The following is a 24,102-nucleotide window of genomic DNA, read 5'->3' on the forward strand; positions in this document are numbered from 1 at the left end:
TGTCCGCGGGCAGCCCCGTCGTCCCAGGGTCCCCCTGCGCTTGCCCGGGGGACCCCAGGAGCCCCGAGCCGTCGGCCGCAGCTCAGGGCCCGTGTGGCAGCTCCCGCCCGGCCGCCCTGGAAGGTGGCCCTGGGCTCGGCGGAGATCTCTGGTGGTCGGTGGGCTCCCAGACGGCACCGGGGCTCCTCGAGGGCCGCCTGCCTCCCCTCCCGGAGCTGGGCCTCGGGCTCCGCAGCGGCCCCCGTTCCTAGGAGCCCTTTAGATGATGGCACTGGGCGTCAGGGTGCAGAGCCCGCGAATCTGTCGGCGTGGCGTTGGGGTGCGCCTGCAGGAGGTGGAGGGAATGCCCGCTGGGCTATCCCCAGAGTGTCTGCCGGTGAGGAGGGTGCCCCTCACCCCCCCAAACAGGCTTTCCTTCGGACCACGTAGCCCAGCAGCAGAACCAGCATTCCTTTGCTCCGTGTGTGTTGCAAGGGGCCAGGTTTTGGGTCCTGGGAAAACTCTGGGTAGTTTCCTGTGGAGCTTGTGGTTGGAATTGCCTGGAAGTAGGGGCCCCTTCTCATGGGTGGGCAGTCCGGGGGTACAGGTATCTGATAACCTTGGAGGTTGACCTTTGACGACCTGTCTGGGATTTAATGAACCTCGGGCATCATTTAAAATCTGCGCTCAACAGCAGCAGCAACGCATCTGGGCATCTGGGCTCTTGCTACCGAAAGGCTCTTGCAGGCCCGCCCTGCACCCCCTAGGGGCCTTCCCACAGGCAGAGGCGCAGCTCACTGTGGCCACATCCTGGCTACCAGGGTGCGTCTCGGATGCAAAGAGCATTTTCCTGCCCTCTTTTTGCCTCCTTTGGGAACCTTTAATCCCCAGTTTTCAGCATGGGTGGTAGGTCACCCTGCCTTTGCATTCCGTTCCACGACTCCGCTGCTGTTCCCTGGAACGGCGATCAGTCCCCTCTTTCCCATGAAGCCCCATGGGTGGTCCACAGAGACAGCCCGGGCTGGTTGAGGGGGTTTCCACTGAACACCGCAAGGAGCCTTTTCAGGTGAGATGGTGTGTGCAATTGCAACCTGTCATCGCTGTTAAATTCGAATAAAGATAAAAGTATTTTATTTCAGAAAGGGGGAAGGCCTGCACACTTCAGACCCGTAATCTGAGTGCAGGTCAGATTTCTACCTGCCCCTCACAGGACAGTCTTATCAGATGGCAGTGCCCTAATTGTGTGTTCTCTTTCTCCCATTCCTCCCTTGTCTCTCCCCCTCCATTTTTGTTTTTTTTGGGTTTTCCCTGTCTCTGGATGTTTGGAAATGGCAGCACTCTGTTTGGAAACAAGATCAAGTCCGTGGCTAAGAGAGCCTTCTCGGGGCTGGAAGGCTTGGAGCACCTGTGAGTATCTCGCCAGACCTTCCCTGACCCACAGGCCTGCCAAATGCGGCTGCCGGGGAAGTCTGCTAGCAATTTAATCACATCTTTGTAAACTGAGAAACAGCCTATTTGGAAACGCCAGCTGCTTCCTTCTCATTATAAGTCAGCTTCAACTTTGGCCTTTATGTTGCCCATGCCAGGAACAGTTACAGAACATATGGCCAGTTGGTGAGCTCCTAATTAATGTGGCTGCTGTTTGGATAAATACCTCCTCCTCCCCGCTCCTGCCCTGCCTCACCATGGCCCTGGCTCCTCCACAGACCCCAGGCTCCTCACCTCGGTGCAGGCGATCTGGCCCGGCCCAGGCTGACTGCCCTGCTGCAGCAGCTTCACCGGGCCGAGCACATGGGGGGCTTGGCCAGGAGGGTTTCTCCTGCTGTGGCCGCCTCCGGGCGCCCGGGAGGAAGAGGATGGAGCCAGCTCGCAGAGTGGCAGATATTGTCACCATCGAGGGCAGATGCCCCTAGTACCTGATTCTTCATCTGTTTTGTTTGGGAGTCCAGTTCAACCTGAATTCTGTTCGGAAAGGTTTTGCCTGCTGACTTGCTGAGCGGGTCTCAAGCCAGCTTTGATGCTGCCCCAGGCTGGCGTGCCTCCGAGGTTGTCCTACGTGCTTGTCCCAGCCACGTAGAGTGGACTTGGGACGCGGGGTCTGGCTCGTATCTCTGGCACACAGGTGAAACCGGGACTACCCTGAAAGTTCCTGAGCCTCTCAGCTCCACACATGGCTGACTTGAAGGGGGCCCAGGGTTTGTCTGCATAAGTAAAGACTGTTCTTTTGCAGGAACCTTGGAGAGAATGCGATCAGATCTGTCCAGTCTGATGCCTTTGTGAAGATGAAGAATCTCAAGGAGCTGTAAGTACCTGGGACTCCATGGCCCTGGCTAACCTGAGCGGAGAATTCAGAGCTAGAATTGCCTTTATTCCGTGATGCCTCAGTTCATATGCCCGATGGGGCCGTTTGTATTTGTGGGTAGGTTGTCCTTAAAAAAAGTGCCCCATGGAGGCTTATTCTGGGTTAGGGTCAGCACACCTTTTCCTAAAGGGTCACATAGTATTTTCAGCTTTGTGGGCCACAGGGCTCCTGTCACGGCAACTGCACTGTTGTCACAGAGAGCCGCCATAAATAATACACAAATGGATGGACGTGGCTGTGTGCCAGTAAATTCTTATTCACGAAAACCGGGCCTGCAGGCCATAGTTTACTAACCATGGCTCTAAGTGACATGGAATGAATTCTCTTCTAGAAAATGTATAATCATTCCTTTAACGATGTCGAGGGCAAATTTTCCTCATTTAGATTTGCGTAAAATGGAGCAGCTGTATTGAGAAGGGCTTCTAGAATGAGTGTGCTGGCCGATGAGCGAGGCAGAGAGGATGTGTGGGACGGTTACAGGTAGCCGCCGTAGGTGGTGGTGCTGCCGCCATAGACGTTCACCACGGGCCCTTGGGTAACAAGGGTTGGAAGAGCTTGCCTGTGCCCTGGGCTCTGGCCAAGGAGCTCGTCTGGGTATTTAGGTGGCAACACCCGTGCTTCCTTTCTTCTTCCTATACGTTAATCTGATTCTGCAACCAAAAAAGTCTAGCTGTGGTATTAGTTTCCGAAATATTGGGCTTTTGGCTCTTAGAAGAGTTGACAGAAGGGTGGATGCCAGAGGATGGCTGTCTTTGTGTCCTGACCTCATCCTCATTCTCGAGCCACTCCTGGTGGGCCCCAGGGAGAAATGGGGAAGCAGGAAGGCGGAGTTCCCATACTTTAAGATGAAAGCAGGCCCTGGGTGACATTCCTCCAGATAAGTGAGGGGACGGGACGCCTTTTGGCACCTGCTTTATGGCATTTATGTAGCTGTTGAGTAGCTGCTCTTTCTTAGAAGGGTCAGGATCTTAGATGGTGAGTGTTCACGTGTACTTCTTTCAACTTTTCTTTGCAATTTTTCAAATATAACATTGGAAGTAATCTGATTAAATGGGAAGAGGGTATTCTGAGAGAAAAAGGGAAGGACATGGAGATTTTCCTTCTGGCCTCCCTGAAAATTGAGGTTTCCTGAGATGCTTTCCTAGTTGGGAAGAACTGGCCCCTTCCAGGTGCTTAGGACTACCCCACACCCCCCCCCGCCAAAATATGCTCCAGTGTGGTTCTGGAGGCTCAGCCTCAGCCCCTGCCTGGGTTTCCCACTGCTCGCTGCATGTGCCCTGCTGTGGCTGGCCCTGGGCCCAGTCCTCTGATGGGAGAAATGGTTAATTCCACTTGGTCATTTTCTTCCGCCATCTGATCAAGGCAGGTTGTACTGTGCACTTAGTCATGCTCTGGGTAAATTTCCACAAGCGATGATTAGAAACACACTTTGAGCTGGAATCATGAAAATGCACCGTAAGCCAGCACAGTGATGGGACGGCTGGAGGCGGGAGTTGAGGAAAGCTGTGCCTGTTGGCAGCAGACAAGAAGGAAGAGTAGTGGAAATCTGCAAAGCCTTGGGGTTGCGGGCAGTTCCCAGTCCCGTCTTCCAACCTCACCTTTGTCTTTAAAGCAGTGTGTGGGGGATCCCTGGGTGGCTCAGCGGTTTAGCGCCTGCCTTCGGCCCAGGGTGTGATTCTGGAGACCTGGGATCGAGTCCCATGTCAGGCTCCCTGCATGGAGCCTGCTCCTCCCTCTCCCTGTGTCTCTGCCTCTCTCTGAGTGTGTGTGTGTGTGTGTGTGTGTAGGGGAGGTCTGGGGGTCCTTACTGTGTGGCTGGACTTGTTCTTCATCTATCTTGTTAGTCCTTTGTCTTTTTTCAAGAGAGAGAACCAGCACGCATGCTTATGAGAGCTGGGGGGAAGGGCAGAGGAAAGAGAGAGAATCTCAAGCAGGTTCCACACTCAGCACAGAGCCCGACACCAGGCTCTGTCTCGTGACCCTGAGATCATGACTGAGCTGAAGTCAAAAGTCAGACACCTGAATTAACAACTGAGCCACCCAGAAGGCCCCGTTTGTGGGTCCTGCCTTGCTCTTTAGGAAAGTTTTCTCTCCGCCCCGACTACCCACTCTCTTCCGAGGCCTCGTCTCCTCTGTGTGGGGCGGGCTTCCCCGTGGAGAAGGTAGGAAACCTGAAGCAAGCCAGGCCGGCACGACGTGGTGTGGGCTGTAACTCTTCCCACACGCGCTTCTGATCAGTGATAGATGCCAGACTTGCTTTCCTTGCTATGTTCCTGGGGCTCAAATGAAATAGGTCCCTGTCCCCCACATAAGTGCCTCAGCTCTCACAGCCACAGCCCAGTGGCTTCCTCGAGACTGACTCAGGCCTTCCTGCTGGTGACACAGAAGGGGGCAGTCGTGCCCCGTGCCTGTGTGATGGGGAGCCTGTGACGGCGCTGCTGACAGCGGGAGAGCCCTTCTCCGGGCGGCGTGGACGTGGGGTCTCCCCGCCAGCCCCCCTGTGGCAGGCGCCCGTTTGGGGAGCCGGGCCTGCAGCTACCCCAGGGCTGGCTGTGGGAGCCCTCCCGGCCCCGCACCACTCCACGGTGGAACAGCCCTCGGGCGACACCTCGGAGCGCAGGGCTCCCTGCCCAGCAAGGACAAATGTAGAACTCGTTAAAAAGAAAAAGCTGATGCTGATGTAAAGGTCAGATGTGGCCAAACATCCCAGTTAGAGTGGCTCTGAGATCAATTATTTCAGTCTTTGAGAAAGCACCTTCCAAAAGTATTTTAGTATCAGATGGCTCACCTGGGAGCCGGGAGGAAGGGGCCGGAAGAGGAGGTGTCCCTGACTTGAGCTTGCAGCGGTTCCAGGCTTGCACTGCACTCCCCCTTGTCGCTTACTAACTTGACAGTTCTCTGCTCGGATAGAGGAAGACAGAAAGCCGGCCTGTTTGGTGGCCTGTTGACACGTGAGGACCGTGGGGTGGGGCGGAGGGAGGAGAGGAGGTTCACGTGATGCTGTGGACCTGCTCGGGACAGGCGTGCGCCCCCTCTGTGGCCGTGCAGGCGGCTGCTCCTTACAGGGGCGCCGGGCTTCCTCCGCTCCAGCTCCAGCTCCGGCTCCGGCCTCGAGTCTTCCAGGAACAGGCAGCTAGACTCTCCGGTTGACTTGTCTTCTTGTGACTCCTCGGGAAGGAATGTCCGCTGAGATGGCGATTCCGATTTCTGTTTAAAAAGCTTATCCTCAGTTGCTGAGAAATGAAAAAGAAAATATTCTCTGTTTTGGTTGGAGCCTCACAAAACCAGAGTTGTGCACTCTCATGCTCCCTGGGCAGCGGTAATCAGCCAGCAAGCACTGTTCAGGGGGCGGCCCGACTTCTGCTGCCTCCTGAATCGCCCTGGCGTAGACGTAAACACGCAGGCAGGCAACCGCCGGCGAGGCTTACGTTTTGGAAGTAAGGAAACCTTCACCTTTGCCAAATAAAAACCCGACAGCAATATAGAAAAAGAGCCCTCCTCGGAACTTGTTTCAGAATTTAGATCACAGTTTCAGATGGGGTTTAGAAGCCCCAATAGCTGGTCAGGAGTGGGGGGGCGGGGAGTAGAGAGGGGACTGCTCCTCACCCCGTCAGATGGGCAGCGGCTGCACGAGGTGAGCTGGTGCCCCCCCCCCCCCCCGGGCAGATTAGAGCAGGGAGTGCCTGGCATTGAACACGTGTGAACTCCGGGGGTGGGGTACGCCATGGGGCATTAAGGCCGTGGTGTCCGTGTCACCTGGGAGCTTGGTAGAAAGGCCAGGTCTTGGGTTCCCCCTCTAACGTCCGAGCCAGAGATGCACATCATGAAAATCTCCAAGTAGATGGTATGTCCTGCCCTAGGTCACTGGAGAGGAACTTGGGAGAAAAATCTCCCTTTCTGGATTGCTGGTGTTAACAACAGACGGTCATCAGAGGGGACTGAGGGAATATCCCTTTCCTGAGGTCCCACCTCAGATGTCCCTTTTGTTTTGCTTTCAGCCGTATTAGCAGTGACAGCTTCCTGTGTGACTGCCAGCTGAAGTGGCTGCCGCCGTGGTTACTGAGCAGGACGCTGCAGGCCTTCGTGACGGCCACCTGCGCGCACCCAGAGTCGCTGAAGGGCCAGAGCATCTTCTCCGTGTCGCCGGAGAGTTTCGTGTGTGGTAAGATTGTCTTCGTGATTTTTTTTTTTTTTTTCATGAAGGGCAGTGAGGCCAGGAAGAACCTCTCATTATGGGAGTGACTGCTGTGATCAGAGTAAACCCCAATTCCTGGTTACCAATCAGCTCCTGGATGCGATTTATTTCCCACTGAAACCACACATAGTATTTACTGTAGAGACGCCTCATTATGTGGTTCTTGGAGTATGTGCATTTAATCAGAAGGGAGCCTGTGTTGGTTCAGTTACAAATCAGAATAATCAGTTACTGGAAGAAAGTTGTGTTGTCTCAAGACGGCTCTAGAGCCCAGGTTGAGCTGTGAATTTACTCAGTGTATGAGGCTGGGGTTTTAATGTGTGTTTCTTTCCAGCCCCAAGAATGAAAGGTTAAACACAGGAAGAACAAGTCTCAGGAGAACAGTTACTGTAGTAAAAATAATTCCTTGTTGTTGACTTGCACTCTTGCTGTTCCTCCAAACCACTGAAATCTGCACTCGTAGCTTTACGCTCTTTCTCCCTTCTGACCGTTGGAGCATGGGTCTTGCCATCTTTGTGACCAGGGGTGATCAGAATCCCAGGTTTGGTTGCAAAGAGCACAGAAGATGCCGACCGGCTGGAGACTGTGCACGCGCACACACACCACACTCCAGCCGAAAGGCACTGCCTCTTGATCGATGAGACGTGGTCAGAGAAGGAGATGAATTCTGAGCGGTTCCTGGTTTCTAAGCAGGAGTGAGGGTGAGATCAGAAGGTGATCCCCACTAAGCAGGTGGGATCAGAACTCCTGTGCAGGCGTGAGTCCACCTGACTTTTGTCCCCCGCCCAGTCTGTATGGGGTGTGCCTTGGGTGTGATGATCCTCACCAGGAGCTCCCCCAGCAGGGTGGGGACCCCTGCAGTCCACTTCTCCATCCTGCTTCTGGGGCAGAGCGTTAGTTGATGCGCCTGCTGAAGTCTGAGTACAGCTGCCCCCTCTTTACACCTCCGTCCACCACCATTTCTATACATAGGCTTGCCCTCCTGTGCTAATCCAGTCCAGCAAGAAGCCTTAAGAACACCCAGTGAGGTACAGCCCTCCAAAATGAACTTCTGTACTGATCAGTCTGTTGGGACCTCTGTGCAGAATGTAAAATTGCATCTAGCTCCCGTTCCCTAGGACAAAATGATTGTGCAATCCACTGTTCACCAGGGAGCTGGGCCTTGTCCATCAAACTGTTAACCAACCTTCCTGCAATGGAGCTTTCTGTGCCTTCCTCCCTTTTCCTGTCACAGGGCATCATCTGCCCCTTTGGATAAGCCAGGGTGGGACTTGGCCCTGCCTTGCCCTGCCTCTGGCCTGTGGCCCTGGCATGTTCCGGGATCCAGCAGCCCTCTGCTCCCTAGCCCCGCCTCCACATCGTAGCTCAGGCTCACCACCAAAACAGTCACCGGCTCTAAATGGGAATCGTGAAAAACACCTGGCAGGAGATCAGAGTTTTAAGCTGTGTGGGAGTCTTCCCCCTCCTTTTTTATAAAATGGAAAAATTACCACTTCACACTCATGTGCACTGCTAGCATCAAAAAGTCAGATAACAAGTATTGGTGAGGATGGTGGGAAATTGAACCCTCCTCCACTGCGGGTGGGAATGCAGAATGGTGCAGCCCCCTTGGAACACAACTTGGAAGTTTCTCAATTAAACATAGTTGGGATAACCTGCTCCTAGCTGTGTACCCAGGAGAAACAAAAATATGTCTGCATAAAACTTGGACACAAATGCTCGTGGCAGCATTGTTCAGAATAGCCGAAGAGTGGAAATAATCCAAATGCTCATCACTTGATGAGTAAATAAAATACGGTATAGCCACGTCCTGGAGTATTATTAGGCCATAAAAAGGAATCGTTCATACATAGATGAACCTTGAAATATGTAAAGTGAAAGAAGCCACCACAAAAGACCATACCCTCTATGATTCCTTCCATATGGCAAGTCCAGAAGGAGTGAATGCAGTGTCTAGAATAGGTCCCCATTTAGGGACTGCTGCAGGGGTGGGTGGTAGGTAGGTTGGTGATTACTGGTGGTTTAGGGTGGAGGGAGAAGGGATGGTAGTTAAAAGGTAGGGAGTCTCTTTTTGGAGGGCATGAAAATGTTTGGATATTTACTGTGATGATGTACCATGAACATACATAACAATCACCTGTGTTAAATGTGCTGATTAATAGTCTTCAGAATTTTGAAAAGCTGTATAATCCTCACTACTAATTTTAGAACATTTCCATCACCAGTAAAAGAAACTCCAGGTTCACAGCCGTCACACCCTACTCTCCCATGTCTAGGCCCTGGCAGCCACTACTCTACATTGTATCTCTAGGATTTCTCTGTTCTGGATGTTTCATATAAATGGAATCCTACAATATATGGTCTTTTATGATGAGCTTTTTAAATTTAGCATAACTTTTTAGTATGTATTAGTTCTTTTTATTTTGGGGGGAGAGAGAGAGTGTGAGTAAGCCATGAGTTGGTGTGGGGAGGGGCAGAGGGAGAGGGAGAGAGGATCTTAAGCAGGCACCACACCCAGCACAGAGCCTGACTCAGGGCTTGATCTCATGACCCTCAGATCATGGCGTGAGCAGAAATCATCGGATGCTTGACCAGGGAGCCACCCAGGCGCCCCCTTACTTCATTTTTCTTCATTATTTTTTTTTTAATGGCTGAATATTACATTGTATAGATAAACATTTATTTAGCCATTCATCAGATGATGGACATTTAGGTTGTTTCTAATTCTTGGTTATTATAAATAATTTTGTGAACATTCACATGTAAATTTTTACGTGAATTCTCTTGAGTGCACACCTGGGAACAGAATTGTGGGTCATAGAACTCTGTTAACTTCTTGAGCAGCACCATTTCATATTCCCACTAACAAGGAGTGAATGGTATCCTGCAACTGTGTGGAAATCATTTCTTAATTTTGATAGGTTTTTACTGAATTGCTGAAGATTCTCTTTGTATTTTATTGTTATGTCCTTTGCAAAAGACAGTTTTACTTCTTCCCTTCCAATCTCGATAGCTTTTTTCTGGCGTGGTTGCGCTGGGTAGAGCGCCTCGGGTGCAGTGCTGAGTGGAGGTGGTGAGGGCAGACATTCTCGTCTCTTCTGATTGAGGGGGAAGCATATACAGACTTTGACCATTAGATAGGATGGTGTGCACTTTTCTTAGATGACCTTTATCTGGTTAAGGAATGCCCTTCTATTTTTAATTTGTTGAGTATTTTCATCATGAAAGGGTGTTAACTTTGTCAAATGTTTTTTGCTGCATCTGTTAAGTGATCACGTGGGATTTTTTTTTCCCTTTTCCATAAAGGTCCCTAATTTTGTTTTCATCTAATTTTGTTATCTGAGAATACTTGGCTTATACAGTAGAGTCAGGGACTGTTCACTCCTCACCTATCTTTTTGGAAGAATATGTGAAAGATTAGTGGTAATTATTCTTTAATTTTGGGTAAAATTTATCAGTATAGTCATTTGGATCTGGCCTCTTATGTGAAGTTTTAAAATTTGTTTCTCTATTTGGATTTTTTCTTGAGTCAGTTGATAGTTTGTCTTTTTTAGAAGTTGTGCATATATGAGGTTATCTCGTTTGTTAGCATACAGATGGTTCATAGTGTTCTCATTCATTGCTGTAAGGCTCGTGGTCATGTACCCTCTTTATTTTCCTAATTTTAGTGTTTGAAATTTTCTTCCCGTCTCCCCAAACTCTGCGAGTCTACAGTCTTCAATTTTGTATTTTCAAAGAAGTAACACGTGTTTTCATTGATTTTTTTTTTTTCCTCCATCTTTGTCGTTTATTTCTGCTCTAATTATTATTTCCTTTTGCTTGGTTTGGATATAGCTTGTTTTTCTGAGTTCTTAAAGAGGAAGATGAGGTCATTAATTTGAGAACTTTCTTAATGTAGACATCTACAGCTCTAAATCTCTCTAGAAGCATGGTTTTAGGCTTGAGCTTTTAAGTTTTGGTACTTGTGTTTTCATTTTCATTCATCTCAAAATATTTTCTAATTTGTCTTATGATTTCTTCTTCAACTTAAAAAAGTGGAGTGTCGTTTCCACAAATTAGACTCCCAGTATTCCTTCTGATACTGATTCCTGACCTCATTTCACTGTCATTAAAGACACTTTGTAGCATTTCTGTCTTTTTAAAAATTTATCGAGATTGGTTTTTTTAGCATAACATATGGTCTGTTGGAGAATGTTCCACGTGCACTTGAAAATGTTTATTCTACTGCGGTAGGGTGGAATGTTCTGTAGATATCTGATAGGTCTATTTGGCTAATGGTGTCATTTAAGTTTTCTGTTGCCTTGTTGATCCGCCTAATGGTTCTATCCCTCATTGAACATGGAGTATTGAATTGTACAAATTGTTGTTGCATTTTCTGTTTCTTCAGTTTTCTCTGTTTCTGCTTCTTGTTTTGTGGAGCTCTGTTAGACGCACATGTTTGATGTTTAGTCTTTGAGATGATCGTTTTACATTATAAGAAGTTACTCTTTCTCCTTAGTTAACCCTTTCTGTCCTAAAGTCTATATTATCTGATATTAGCATAGATACCATAGCTCTCTTTTGGCAGCTGTTCCTATTTGTGACTTTGAATATAAAGTGTATCTCTTAAAACAAAAAAAAACATGTAGCTGGGTCATGGGTTTTTATCCCATTTTGGTAATCTTGCATTTTGACCAGAAGGTTTAATTGATTTGTTTAATGTAATTACTGATAGGATAGAATTTACTGCTTGCTGTTTGTTTCCTGTGTATTTTAGGTTTTTAGTTCCTATGTGTCTTCATTACTGACTGGTTTCGTATTAGGTATCTTTTGATGTACCATTTTCATTCCTTCTTGTTTATTTTACTATTTTTTTAGTTACTTTCTTAATGATCGCTGTGGGGATTATAATTAACATCTTAAAACAATCTAGTTCAGATTAAAATGAAATTAATCTCAGTGATTACAAAATTTTGCTCCTACTAAGCTCCATTTGTGGAGCTGCTCCTTTGTGGTACTGGTGTCCTGTAAATTACATCTTTATTTATCACAAGCCTATCAACACAGTTTTGTGGTTGTTACTCTATGTAGTTGCCTTTTAAATCAGATAGAAGAGTGTTACAAAAATATTCTGTACTTGCATACTTACATATGTAGTTATTTTAATGGTGCTTTTTATTTCTTTGTGTGAATTTGAGTTACTACTGTGTCCTTTCATTTCAGCCTGAAGGATTCTCTTTAATATTTCTTGTAGGGCAGGTGTGGTAGCAGTGCATGTCAGGTTTTTTGCTTTTAAATCTGAGAGTGATTTAATTTCTCCTTGACTTTTGAAGGACAGTTTTGCTAGATATAGAATTCGTAGCTGACAGTCTCTTTCAGTACTTTGACCATGTTTTCCTACTCACCTCCATGGTTTCTGATGAGAAATCAGCTGCTAATGTCACGGAGGATCCCTTGTATGTGATGGTCGCAGCTCTCCTGTTGCTTGCAAGATTCTTTGTCTTTGACTTCTGACAGTTTGACTATTAAGTTTCTGGGTGGAGACCTTTGAGTTTTACTTTTTGGGTTCATTTAGCTGCTTGGATGGTTGTAAATGCCTATTTTTCATCAAATTTGAGAGGTTTGGGGCTATTATTTCTACAAATATTCTGTTTCTTTTATTCTCCTTCTTGGACTCCCATTATTTGTATGTTTTGTGCTATCCCACAGGTCTTTCTGACTATTCCTTATCCTTCATTGCTTTTTGTTTCTTAGATTGGATAGTCTCAACTTCACTAACTCTCTACCTGCTCAGTTGGGCTTTTGAGCCCCTCTAGTGGATTTTTCATTTCAGTTATTATACTTTTAAACTCCCAAATTTATATTTGGTTTACTTCTACAATTTCTAGTTCTTTTATTTTTAAAAATTTTATTTATTTATTCATGACAGACACAGAGAGAAGGCAGAGACACAGGCAGAGGGAGAAGCAGGCTCCTCACAGAGAGCCCAATGGTGGGACTCGATCCCAGAATTCCAGGATCATGCAGAGCCAAAGGCAGACTCTCAACAGCTGAGCTACCCAGGCGCCCTAATTTCTAGTTCTTGATTGGTGTTTGGTGCGAAAGTATTCAGATACTTCTACTTTTAATTTTCTTAGGCATGATTTCCTTTAGTTCTTTGAACATACTTATAAAGCCAATTTAAATTTTTTATTAAGTTCACGATCTGGGCTTCCCCAAGAACAATTTTCATTGACTGCTTTTTCTTCCTGTTTCTTTGCATGTTTTGCAATTTTTTTGTTGGAAACTGAGCCTTTAAAATAATATGGCAACTCCAGAGATCAGATTCTCCTCTGTTTTCCCTCTGGTTTGCTGTTATTCTGTTTATCATTACAACTCGTTTAGTGACTTTTTTAGACAAATATTGTAGTCTGTTCTGTGCAGCCACTACAGTCCGTCCCTGGTTAGCTAATGACTGGACAGAAAATCCTTAAATCACTTCGGAAAGCCACTCATCCTTTGCCCAGCATCTCTGTTGTATGTTGACGGTATGTCACTACTTCCTGTTTAGTACCAAACCATACTCACAGATAAGAAATGAGGATCCTCTCAGGTCTGTCTTGGGCATGCAAATCGCCCTGCATGTGCACGTGGCCTTCTAGAGCCTTAAGAACATGTTGGACCTTTTCAGTGCCCATGGTCTGCATTTCATTCACTGTTTTTTCTAGTTTTTTGGCCAGTGTCTTTTTGGCCTCAGCTGATATGGCCTCACCATGGGCTGCTGCTTGTTTCCATCAGATGTCCAATGGGGAGGGCTTCCTTGCTGAGCCAACTGCCTCAGGTCACATAATGCCAGAGGATGGGGCTTTTGTTGGGGCTCCAAACCCATTCTGCCCCTCTCGGTGGTTGTTAAGCTGTTGGGTTTTAAGGATACTACAAAGCTAGGGAGAGAGGGATGGAACGTAAGCTAAGCTAAATTAGAATGCCACAAAGCTCATTTTCCTTCCTGAAATTCAGGCATTTTCTCGAGTCAACCCTCCCGTTGTTACGGCCTTTTGGTTGTTAGAGCCTTCTGGAATTCTTAAAAAGTTAATCATAACCATTTTTGCTAGTGTTGTTGTGGCTTTCATGGAGGTGCAGATTTTTGGAAGAGTTTGTCTTGCATTCTGGAAGTGCTTCCTACTCCACTCCTTTTGCAGTGAAGTTTGTGGGTAAGGTCTATGCAGTCATGACTGATGAGAATCACTTCCTGACTCTGTTAGTGTGTTCTGTGTTAAGGTAGTAAGCAAGTGAGGCGAACCGTGGCATTCTCATGGAAATTCTTGAAATAAATGCTTTGGTACACGCATGTCAGTGGATGGGTTTGTAATCAAGGAGTTTGGTCCTAGAGGTGATACTGCCCAGAGGTTTATAATTGGATAAGGCCAGATATCCGTGGTATGAGTCGCTTATGGTGTTTGGTGGAGCTGAGGGCAAGCAGAGACCCTGAAAGATGTGGTCCCTCTGTGTCCTGAGAACCTGGGTGGGAGACTCTTAAATTCGGCTCTCCTCTCCCCAGATGACTTACCAAAGCCACAGATTATCACCCAGCCAGAGCCCACTATGGCTGTCGTGGGCAAGGACATCCGGTTCACGTGCTCAGCAGCCAGCAGCAGCAGCTCCCCGATGACATTTGCCTGGAAGAAGGACAACGAGGTTCTGGCCAACGCCGACATGGAGAACTTTGCCCACGTCCGCGCACAGGATGGGAAGGTGATGGAGTACACCACCATCCTGCACCTGCGCCACGTCACCTTCGGACATGAGGGCCGCTACCAGTGTGTCATCACCAACCACTTCGGTTCTACCTACTCCCACAAGGCCAGGCTCATTGTGAATGGTAAGGAAGTGCTGTTTACTCCGGTGTAGGAGTCCCCTAGAGCCACCCGTGCTTCTCTGTGATCCGGGTGGGAAGGATACAGAGAGGAGACACGCAGCTTCATTAGCACATTACTGTATCACTAGCACCCGGCTGGCCCCCGAGCAAGTTTTGTAGATTTCATGAAGGCTTTTTCTCAGTGATTTACCTGTTTTTGAGGACTTATTTTCTTATCCAGCTGTTATGTTAAATGAAATCATGGGGCCAAGCCTCGTATTTTTATCCATTTATTATTCTTCGCAAACTTTGACGTCTGATATCCAGATCCCAAGCAAACCCTGACTATAGTGAAGCACCTGCCCTTCGAGCTTTAGAGCCTATCAAGGTGGCTTTTCTCAGGGCTGCTATTTGTTAGTGAGTTTAGGGTAGAAGAAGACAAGTCAGTAAGTAGCTAGAGTAGGTAAGCCCCCACCACAGTAACCTGGTTATTAAACCTCCCGTTAAAAAGTGCTGGAACCACCGTGTCTTGAAGCCCTTAAAGATCACAGGAAAACACAGTCTTTACCCCACTTTGGCCTACTGTCTTGGCTTATCCTGAAGGAGTCCTCTTTGTTATCAAAAGCTCCGTGAGCAGTTAGACTTCCCACTGAAATGACCTTGATGGGAACTGCAGTGATGCCCCGGTCTGTGCTGGATGCTCACCGCTGGGTCAGGGAGTATGTGGCAGAAATAAGCTAACCAACTGCCTACAGCTCGTGAGCATCCGGTGACGTGGCCCCAACACCCCTCCCCTCCATGGGTTTCTTCAAGAGGGAAGGGCCATCCTGTTGCTCTGCCCAGGGTGAGGGCTGGTCTTCCTTCCTGCTCTCATTACATCCTGTTGGAGCAGATACCTTTGTTTCCCGGGCTCTGTTCCGGTGGCTACTTAAGGCAGGCAAGTGTCAGACCCCAGCATTTATGGGGTATCTCCATATGGAAAGATTGCCTCATAAGGGATCAAAGGGGAATGGCTTCATAGAAAGTTTCCATCTGAGGGGGTGAGAGCAGTCCTGGAAGGAAGAGGCTGGGCAGTTTTGGGAAGCCTACTGCTCTCTCAAAGGCGGTGGGCACTCTCACCGTCTGTTCTAGCCCAATGTTAGCACAAAGGGTGGGGAGGGGACACCCCCATATAGAGCGGGAGGTCTCTTTCCCAGAGGATTGTCCGGCCTTTGCATCCTGCTTTTCCGTAATGCGAGCCTGACGGTATGTATTTTGCAGTGTTGCCGTCATTTACCAAAATCCCCCACGACCTCGCCATCCGCACCGGCACCACGGCCCGTCTTGAATGTGCGGCCACCGGCCACCCTAACCCCCAGATCGCTTGGCAGAAGGATGGAGGCACGGATTTCCCTGCTGCTCGTGAACGACGCATGCACGTCATGCCCGATGATGATGTATTTTTCATCACAAATGTGAAGATAGAGGACATGGGGCTTTACAGCTGTACCGCCCAGAACTCAGCCGGCACCGTTTCCGCGAACGCCACCCTGACAGTCTTTGGTTCGACCACTCATCCCCTAAGTATATGAGTACACGTGTGCGGATGTGGGAGAGGGCCCTCGAATAGCACAGATACCTAGTGGCGAGGTTCTCAAACGTTCTGTGGAACCTACAGTGGCTGAATGTGGTGTCCTGGTTCTAGTTGTTTAAAATGTTGAGATGTTGAGCTGCTAACGTTTTCTTGAACAAGTGTTTTTTTTTTTTTTTTTTTAAGATAGCCACTGAATTAAGGGAATATTTCTTATAGAGCTTTGATATGGAACATTCTAGACCTGGCCTGCTGAAGAATAGAGGCCTGGCCCAGGAGAGGTGGGGGAGGAGGGGTTTCTGTGTGGCTCGGGGTTAGTTCCCCCTCCTTGTTGAAGCCACCCCCCCCCAGGATGGTAATGATTTAGTCATTGTGTTCGGTCTTCTAAAAAGCTCGCCACTCTGATAAAAGATCTCACGTGGCACTTCACTGAGGTGTTGGACTGTGCTTTGTCCAGAAGACAGGGCAGGCCCACAGAATAACCATATGGTCTCCTCTGACTTCTTGCAGAAACCCCGTCCTTGGTGGTACCTCTGGAAGACCGTGTGGTGTCCATGGGAGAGACGGTGGCTCTCCAGTGCAAAGCGACCGGGAACCCCACCCCCCGCATCACCTGGTTAAAGGGGGGCCGCCCCCTGAGCCTCACTGAGCGACACCACTTCACCCCCGGCAACCAGCTGCTTATCGTTCAGAACGTGGTAGTGGAGGACGCGGGCCAGTACACGTGCGAGATCTCCAACACCCTGGGCACGGAGCGGGCGCACAGCCAGCTGAGCATCCTGCCCGCCCCTGGCTGCAGGAAGGATGGCACCACTGTGGGCATCTTCACCATCGCAGTGGTGTGCAGCATCGTCCTGACGTCCTTGGTCTGGGTGTGCATCATCTACCAGACCAGGAAGAAGAGTGAGGAGTACAGCGTCACCAACACAGGTTAGCCGCTGCTGGCTGAGCTCGCCGAGGGGAGAAGAGCGGTGCTGTCCGTAGAGGAGGCAGGTCCACAGGGGCACCCTTGGCCCGTGCTTGGTGGCCGCCGTGTGCTGGCTTGTTGCCGCAGTGACCTCACGGTACTGTGCTTCTGCTAGTCCTGGCTCCACTGCCATCACTGCGCTCTCTTTTGCGGGCTCAGACCTCCGACTGCTCCATTTTTGCACCCAGGTGGGGAGCGAGGCTAAGCTGGGCCCTCCAGACAAGCTCTCTACACAGCCTGGGTGGCTGCTGTTGACAGATTCTGCTGTCTGGGCCTGACGGTTAACAAGTGTTTTCATTTCTTATCACCACAAAAGATCAGGGTACCTGGTATTTGACTGTCCTGTCTCCTTGCAGATGAAACCATTGTGCCGCCGGATGTTCCAAGCTACCTCTCTTCTCAGGGGACTCTTTCTGACCGACAGGAAACTGTGATCAGGACTGAGGGTGGCCATCAGGCCAATGGGCACATCGAGAGCAACGGTAAGGCCTCAGAGCCTGACGTGGCCATGTCCTCAGGAGCCTCCTGCCCCTTCCCAGGGCAGGTGCATGGCTGTACGTTGAGCACATCTGACCCAGAAAGCTGGGCGACTCAAGCCTTCTGTCGGGTTCTCTTAGCCCTGCCCTGTGCATGGTCTGCAAGGTTTTAAAAATCCAACCCCCAGGAAGTTACTACATGGGGCTTACATCTCCTAGTCAGGATGAGGTAGGATTGAAATAAGAAGCCACAAAGGGCATTACAGGTCCTGAAAGCAACCCATTCGTTGAGTAGGGGATAGGCCCAGGCCTGTTCTGTGGCCCCATGTCTGCTACTAGAACATTCTCCTAGGGTGAGCTACCTCTAGAGGGGAGACTGCATGCTTGCAGGGGCAGGTCTGTCCTTCTAAGAACTGCTCACCAGCACGGCTCTGAACACCAAAAGGCCTGCCTGCGGGGAAGCCTGTTACAAATGCTCCTTGCTGGTCAGCCCAGGCACCTACCACCGTAAAGAACATTGTAAAAAGGACCATTTTAGTAGCCTTCCAACTTGTTCTCATCAGGCTGACTCTGAGGAGTGAGCCCCTCATTTCTAACTGTGGGAATCTACTGCAGGTGTTTGTCCAAGAGACGCAAGCCTCTTTGCAGAGGTGGACGCTCATGGCGTTACGTGCAGGCAGCCCCAGCTCTGCACCGGATGTAACAAGGAGCCGTGGGACGGGATGGAGAAAGCCCAGCGGAGACCTGGTCCGCAGAAGATGGGTAAGAGATGCTCTCATCAGGCAGCCTTCAGTTCTTGAAATTAAAATTCAAGTAGACCTGTTCATTCAGTGAGAGAGATGCATTACCGGTCTAAGTCTAGCTCAGAGTTTGGTATTCAGTGCATAAACAGGAAGCTGTGGCCTGGCTCTTGTAATCTGAAGTAGCATGTCTCCTAAATAAATCTGTGCTGTGGTGAGCCTGGGCTTGAACTCTCCAGATTTATAGGCAAATTAAATAAGGGGCAAGGCCCAAATCAAAGTATCTTTTCACCAGGGCTGTTTCTGAGACTATTTGTCTAATTATTCCAAAGACTCCTGACACCACAGGGATGTCATGCAGTGGGATTTTTTTTTTCCCCCTCTGTGATCAGAGCAGTAGGACCACTTTCTCTCATGAAGCAATTAATCTGAAATGCTGAAACATGGAGGGCCCCTTCTTCACTAATGGCTCAGTATCAGCCCAGTCCTTTCTCTGGGCTGATGCAACACTTGGGGGAAGAGGAGAGTTTTCATAGAGTTGGTCTGTGCAGGCCCCTGGAGCTCCCTGTTCCGGGTGGGGATGCAGACCTCGGTGGCCATGGCTCTAATCTGTCTCCGTCCCCGCAGAGCACAGTGGCCCGGCTGCGTGCGGTGACTGTAACACTGACTCGGACGGTTACTCCAAGGAACAAGCTTTCTATCCTCAGCCTGTGACCAGAGATGGCGCACAGCCCGGTACACTAAGCAGCCAGGAGCCCAGTCAGACGGACCGAGAACATTCTCTGCATCATATGACCAGTGGGACTGCTGACAGGTCCCGTGCCGACTGCAAGGGGTCCCTCTATCCCAGTAACCACGACAGAATGCTGACACCCTTGAAGAAAAAGCCAATGGCACCTCCAGATGGGAAAGGTAGATGTTCATGGTCTTCCAAGGAGGCACCTGCAGGTGGGGGCGGGGAGGGGGTCGGTAAGCAGCCGGACGGGAGGCTCTGACATGCCCTCTCCTTTCTCACAGGGGCCTCCTCTTGGACTTTAGCGAGGCTGTGTGAGCCAGACTCCATAGACCTCCAGCCTTCCTCGACATTAACTCCAGGCAGTCCTGAGCTCCCAGAAGCCTCCTCAGGCTTTCCTGACGTCCCCAGTGAAGGCCAGCACTTGCTTCTTTCCAACGGACACCTCCCCCAAGCGTGTGACTCCAGTCCCGAGTCCCTACCGCTGACAGGACAGCTCCCCGGGCAACGGGGCGTACCCCTGCTCTTTGCACCGAAAAGCTAGGCTTTGTCTACCTCAGCTCTTGTGTCCGTCTCTACAGGAAAGAGGTAGGAGAGGCTGTAAGGAAGCTTGAGTTCAAGCGTCACTGATGTGTACAGAGTTTTTAAACTTCCATGTGGAGTGTCCGTGGTCTAAAGGACTTGCAGCTGAAGCACAGAACCGCCAGAGGCTATTGTGTACAAAAGCAGAAAAGTATTTGATACCATTGTACATAAGAGTTTTCAGAGATTTCCTATATATTATATATCTTTTGCAGAGGCTATTTTAATCTTTAGTGCATGGTTAACAGAAAAAAAGTACAATTTTGACAATATTATTTTTCATATCAGGTTGCTGTTTAATTTTGGAAGGGGGGCAGGGAATAATAGTTCTGGTGCCTTAATGCATGGATGGAAGTTGTAGAAGCTAAAAACCACATTTGCTCCTAGGAGTATCTGGCGGGTGGGGAGGGGAAGTCCTTGGGTTTGTATTGCACTTCATAGGCCAGCCCCGTGGGAGGCTGTACGGCCCGAGCCTTCGTGTGCGTTGGAACTCACTTCCTGTCAGTATTGCTCACGTGTGGCTGCTCTCGCAGCTCCCCTCCCTGCAGAGTCCAGAGATGCCCATGTCGCCCTGTACCTCTGCCATACGTGACTTTCTTGAAAGTTTAAGTTCTTGCCAAGCAGGACGGGGGTGGTTAATCCGCCACGAGGCATTTGTTCCAAGCAATTAAGCACTGCCTGCCTTTCTTCTATGAGAAAAGCAAATGTGGTTGTCATCCGTATCATTCGATTGTCATTCGAGGCTTTTTATTAAGGTAGAGGCTGCTGGTGTTGGTACCTGTGGATTTTTCAATAGTGATGTTTTAGTTCTGCCAATATAATTAATATGACATTGATCATGGGGGAGAAAAAGGATCGAGTCCTTACTTTTCAGGGCTAGCTTATCTCTACTGAGGATCCGGAGCCTGTCTCTCCACGTCCTTCCCTCCCACCGACAGACCCGGGCTGGGACTGTACAAGCTTAAGAAGCCCTTGACCGGGGCCTATTTGCACTTTGGAGACCTGTAGCTAACCATCTTGTGAGTGCCAATGTGTATTTCAGGAAAAACTGCATTGAAACAAGGTCCTTAAAATCTCAGAAAGCAAGTTCCTTTAGCCAAAAAGCTGAAGGTACAGACTGACAAAATGGTTGTTAAATTTTACTGTCCGGTGTCATCACTGTTCTAAAAGGTAAGCACATTCAGACTTGTGTTCTCAACAGTCAACTGATTAATGTTACTTCCACAAAATATGTGAATTTGCTGCTTCTGAGAGGCAATGTGAAAGAGGAAGTATTACTTTTATGTACAAAGTTATTTATTTATAGAAATTTTGGTACAGTGTACATTGAAAAACATGTAAAATATTGAAGTGTCTAACAAACGGCGTTGAAGTGTCTTTAATAAAGGTTCATTTATAAATGCTGATTGTGTGGCTGGGGCATTCTTCGACCTACGCTGTAAGCGGCACTGTTTCACCCCATTCTGTTCCAAAAACTCCCTTACATTCTGCCTTTAATTATCTGTTTTCCCAAAAAGGGGAAAATTTCTTCTCGGCAAGCAAAATCATATACTTGTTTGCTCCGGGGAAGATACACCACCCCTGGATTCCTGAGATTTCTAACAAACACCTGGAGCTTATTAGTCAAGCTCTGAAATGGTGACCTCCCCCATTTCGTCCCTTCTAATTTCCAGTACTGCGCAACAGACCTGACCAGGCGTGGAGAAATGGTGCTGTCTCCCCGCTGGCCCAGGCCCCTCCTCTGGGGCTCCCGGGGAGAAGCGGGGAGGGGGACTCAGGTCCTCAGTGGGCCCACCACGCCCTCCCAGGCCCTGGGCTGCAACTGCTGGCTCTGTCTCACACCACGTGGGCTGCTGGACACTTCTCTGTAAAATAATACAGTCGTGTTCTTTAGGGGACATCTGAGGGTAATTAGGAACAGCAGCCTGGCTGCCAGAAGAATGCCTGCTTGCACCTGCAGTTCATTGTTTTTAAACGGAGCCCGAAGCTTCACCACAGGGAGACACCCAGTGGCGGGCACCACTTTCCTGCTCCCTGTCGAGCTCCCCCCCCTCCCCCCCGCCCACCACGACCCAGTGAGAAGCGTCTCTGCCTCCCTCGGTGTCCGCTAGCACGGGGCAGGAGAGGCAGGACAGCTACAGATCCAATGAAGGCTCTGGGCAGCATCACCACATGGATTTATTACGGGGGTCTGAGAGGAGGGCTGAGGGCACCACCAGGGCCAGGGCTCCAGTCCTCGCACACCCGAGCCTGGCGACTGCAGCTGCTCGCACGACGTCCCCTTTCCTGAGAGCAGAGCATGGGGCACCGTCCGGAGTCAGGGGCTCGCTCTGCCAAGTTCCAACAGCAAGCTGCGGGTTTGCTCATAAGCACCAAGAAAGATGAAACCTCCCAGACTGATGGCTGCCGTTCGAGGGAAGACACCTGCAAATAATCTAGGGGAGGAAAAAAGCAGAAGGAAAAGATTTTTTTTAAATTGGTGTGTGTAAAAAAGGTTAAATTCCAACACCCACAGCTTGCACAGCTCAGCACACCATGCCCATTAAACCCGACCCAGCACTTAGAGCGTGTGCTTTTGCTCTCAGAATGGCACTGAATTACATTCCCAAGCAGACTCGTTGAAGTTGGGTCCCAGCTGCTTGTTAGCCAACGTGGCTAAATACCAAACCACTTACTCGTGAGCCTCACAATTAAGTCTAATAATTAGTTAAGAAAAACTCTGTCTCCACAACAGTCCCGTTGAAAACCTGCACACCGGCTGTGTCCCTGGGAGATGAGGAACCGGACCCTGGGAGTGGAGTCACAGGCCTAAACCGTGGGGTGGGCCTCGGCCCACTCTGGGGATGAAGGTAGGCTCTGCGTGTTGGAGATTTTCCCACAAATCCGCCGCTCCTCCCAGTGACTCAGTTGCATTTTGTCCTGACCCGAGAGGCCCCCGGATGTGATGCTAGACCAGGGAAGTGAGTCTCCATGCATTCCCTAGTTGTCTTCTCCTCTGGGGAAGGACCAGAAAGGCCAACGACCCAGGCAGAGCCTCTCGAAGGTTCAGTCCCCACACACCACATGAGGCCGGTCAGAGGTGCGAATAATCAAAGGCAGAGTAAAAGAACAATATTACTGGGCATGCAAATTGGAGGTTCCCTCTTGAAAAACCACCCTGTGGCTGTGCACAGGCATTTGTCCGAAGGGGTTCGTCACAGCCCTGCCGCTAACCAGAGAGACTGCAGAGGCCCCGCCTGAGGCGGCCCACAGGAACCGACGCAAACTCCCACAGCAGGCTCTGACAAAAGTGCAGTCCCCAAGCTGTGCACGTGATCACGGCAAGGATGGGTCCTCAACTTTCTCCGGGGGGCCAGGATGACAGGAAACATTCCCTGTCTTTCTAGAATAACTGAGCCTTTTTACCAAGAGTGTGACTTCTGTAAGCAGAAAAAATCAGAACTAAAGGGCTTTGTAGTGAGGACGCTCTGGATGAGGTCTAGGGAAGGAAAGTGTAAGTGGTCAGGTTTCCTGAAAAGGACATAACCCCTAAGAGGAGGAACATCCACAATAAGCTAAGTAGGGACTGGCCAAGAACGTGGATGGAGAGGGACCCGCGCCCCGGTTTCGGCCCCCCTGCTGGGACAGGTCAGCGGCCTCCTGAGCGTTGCGCGCGGCACTTCTGAGGAAAACGGACTTCGTGTTGGGGGGGGCCCCTACTTTGGTTGGCAAAGTAGGGATTTAAGTCATTAAGTGAAGGACTACAGACGAGAATCTCTTGTTCTTGTCTAGAAGTAACCATGGAAGCGATACAAGGAGAAAAGCCGGCTCAGCGTCAGGCACGGTTTCTGGGCTCGGTGCTCGGTGAGGACAGAAACTGCTCAGTTACGGCTTCGAGGCCCCTGGGACCCTCCTGCCCGACCTACAGAGAAGGGGGCCAGGAGGGAGGCCTGCAGGGGCCGGCACGGGGGGGGGGGGGGGGGGGCGCCTCTGCCACCAAAGCCTCCCTCCCTCCCTCCCTCCCGAGCGGCCTGTCTGGGTTCAGCCCTTGCTGCTACTGAACTCGGCTGCTCCTGGCTGCTCCTGGCACGAGGCAGATGGAAGCACTTCATGGTTTCACTAGATGACAATTGACTCTATGAACATAATTATAGCCTTAGAGCAGAGTCATTTGTAGAGCAAGCGCCCCAACCCACGAGGGGGCCGACACTTGAGCGGAGGGGGGCTGGGGCTGTGCGCACGGGCGGCCGCGGGCGTTACACGAAGGGCGCGGCCCAGAAACGGGGCAAGGCAAGGGGCAAGGAGCGATGCGGGCCCAACGGGCTTCGCCATCCGCTTTCCGGCTGGTGGACTGGGGAGCGAGTGGGGTTTTCATCCGGGAGAAGCCTGTCCGCCACAGAGCGGAGAGCCAAGTAGGCGCCAGCACGTGGTCGTCCCTGTGAACCAGCATGGCACCACCGAAGCGTCCCCACTGCCCCGGGAGGCCAGCACGGGTGCTCCCGCGGGGCAGGTGTGCTCAGGCTGGAGGAGGGGCGGCAGGGGCCGCGTGGGAAGCAGACAGGTTGGGTCGGGGCCCTGGATGCCCAGGGCTGGGGGGTGGAGCGGGGGCCCAAGCTGGCAGGGATCTTTTTGTTTTGCTTGCTTTTAGTTACAATTCTTTTGTCAAGTTAGTTGGTGCCTTTGATCCTCTCAGTAGGAAGCTGGTG

The 24,102-nt window shown here is 50.1% G+C and overlaps 2 protein-coding genes across 29 annotated transcripts in view; one reads left to right on the plus strand and one right to left on the minus strand.

Moving 5' to 3' along the window:
- Positions 1 to 20,823, plus strand: part of LRIG1 (leucine rich repeats and immunoglobulin like domains 1) — a 110,823-nt gene extending 90,000 nt beyond the window's left edge. Inside the window, exons 10-19 of one of the 2 annotated variants that reach the window (XM_077858128.1) lie at positions 1,315 to 1,386; positions 2,210 to 2,281; positions 6,340 to 6,503; positions 14,053 to 14,373; positions 15,610 to 15,912; positions 16,430 to 16,849; positions 17,243 to 17,368; positions 17,978 to 18,124; positions 18,730 to 19,014; positions 19,120 to 20,823. In XM_077858128.1, coding sequence (XP_077714254.1) covers positions 1,315 to 1,386; positions 2,210 to 2,281; positions 6,340 to 6,503; positions 14,053 to 14,373; positions 15,610 to 15,912; positions 16,430 to 16,849; positions 17,243 to 17,368; positions 17,978 to 18,124; positions 18,730 to 19,014; positions 19,120 to 19,379 — 2,170 coding nt within the window. In that variant the 3' untranslated portion in view covers positions 19,380 to 20,823. The remainder of the gene's footprint in view (positions 1 to 1,314; positions 1,387 to 2,209; positions 2,282 to 6,339; positions 6,504 to 14,052; positions 14,374 to 15,609; positions 15,913 to 16,429; positions 16,850 to 17,242; positions 17,369 to 17,977; positions 18,125 to 18,729; positions 19,015 to 19,119) is intronic. The other variant, XM_077858129.1, reaches the window with a different exon arrangement.
- The window catches only part of SLC25A26 (solute carrier family 25 member 26), a 196,152-nt gene continuing 191,739 nt past the window's right edge, over positions 19,690 to 24,102 (minus strand). For 21 of the 27 annotated variants that reach the window (XM_077858140.1, XM_077858141.1, XM_077858154.1 and 18 more), the window contains 3 exons: positions 21,662 to 21,852; positions 21,106 to 21,282; positions 19,690 to 20,195 (listed from right to left, as the gene is read on the minus strand). In XM_077858140.1, coding sequence (XP_077714266.1) covers positions 20,151 to 20,195; positions 21,106 to 21,282; positions 21,662 to 21,852 — 413 coding nt within the window. In that variant the 3' untranslated portion in view covers positions 19,690 to 20,150. Of the gene's footprint in view, positions 20,196 to 21,105; positions 21,283 to 21,577; positions 21,853 to 24,102 lie in introns of those variants that run through there. The other 6 variants (XM_077858151.1, XM_077858149.1, XM_077858146.1 and 3 more) reach the window with 4 other exon arrangements.

The sequence above is a fragment of the Canis aureus genome, chromosome 19, assembly GCF_053574225.1.
Source record: "Canis aureus isolate CA01 chromosome 19, VMU_Caureus_v.1.0, whole genome shotgun sequence".
NCBI lineage: Eukaryota > Metazoa > Chordata > Mammalia > Carnivora > Canidae > Canis > Canis aureus.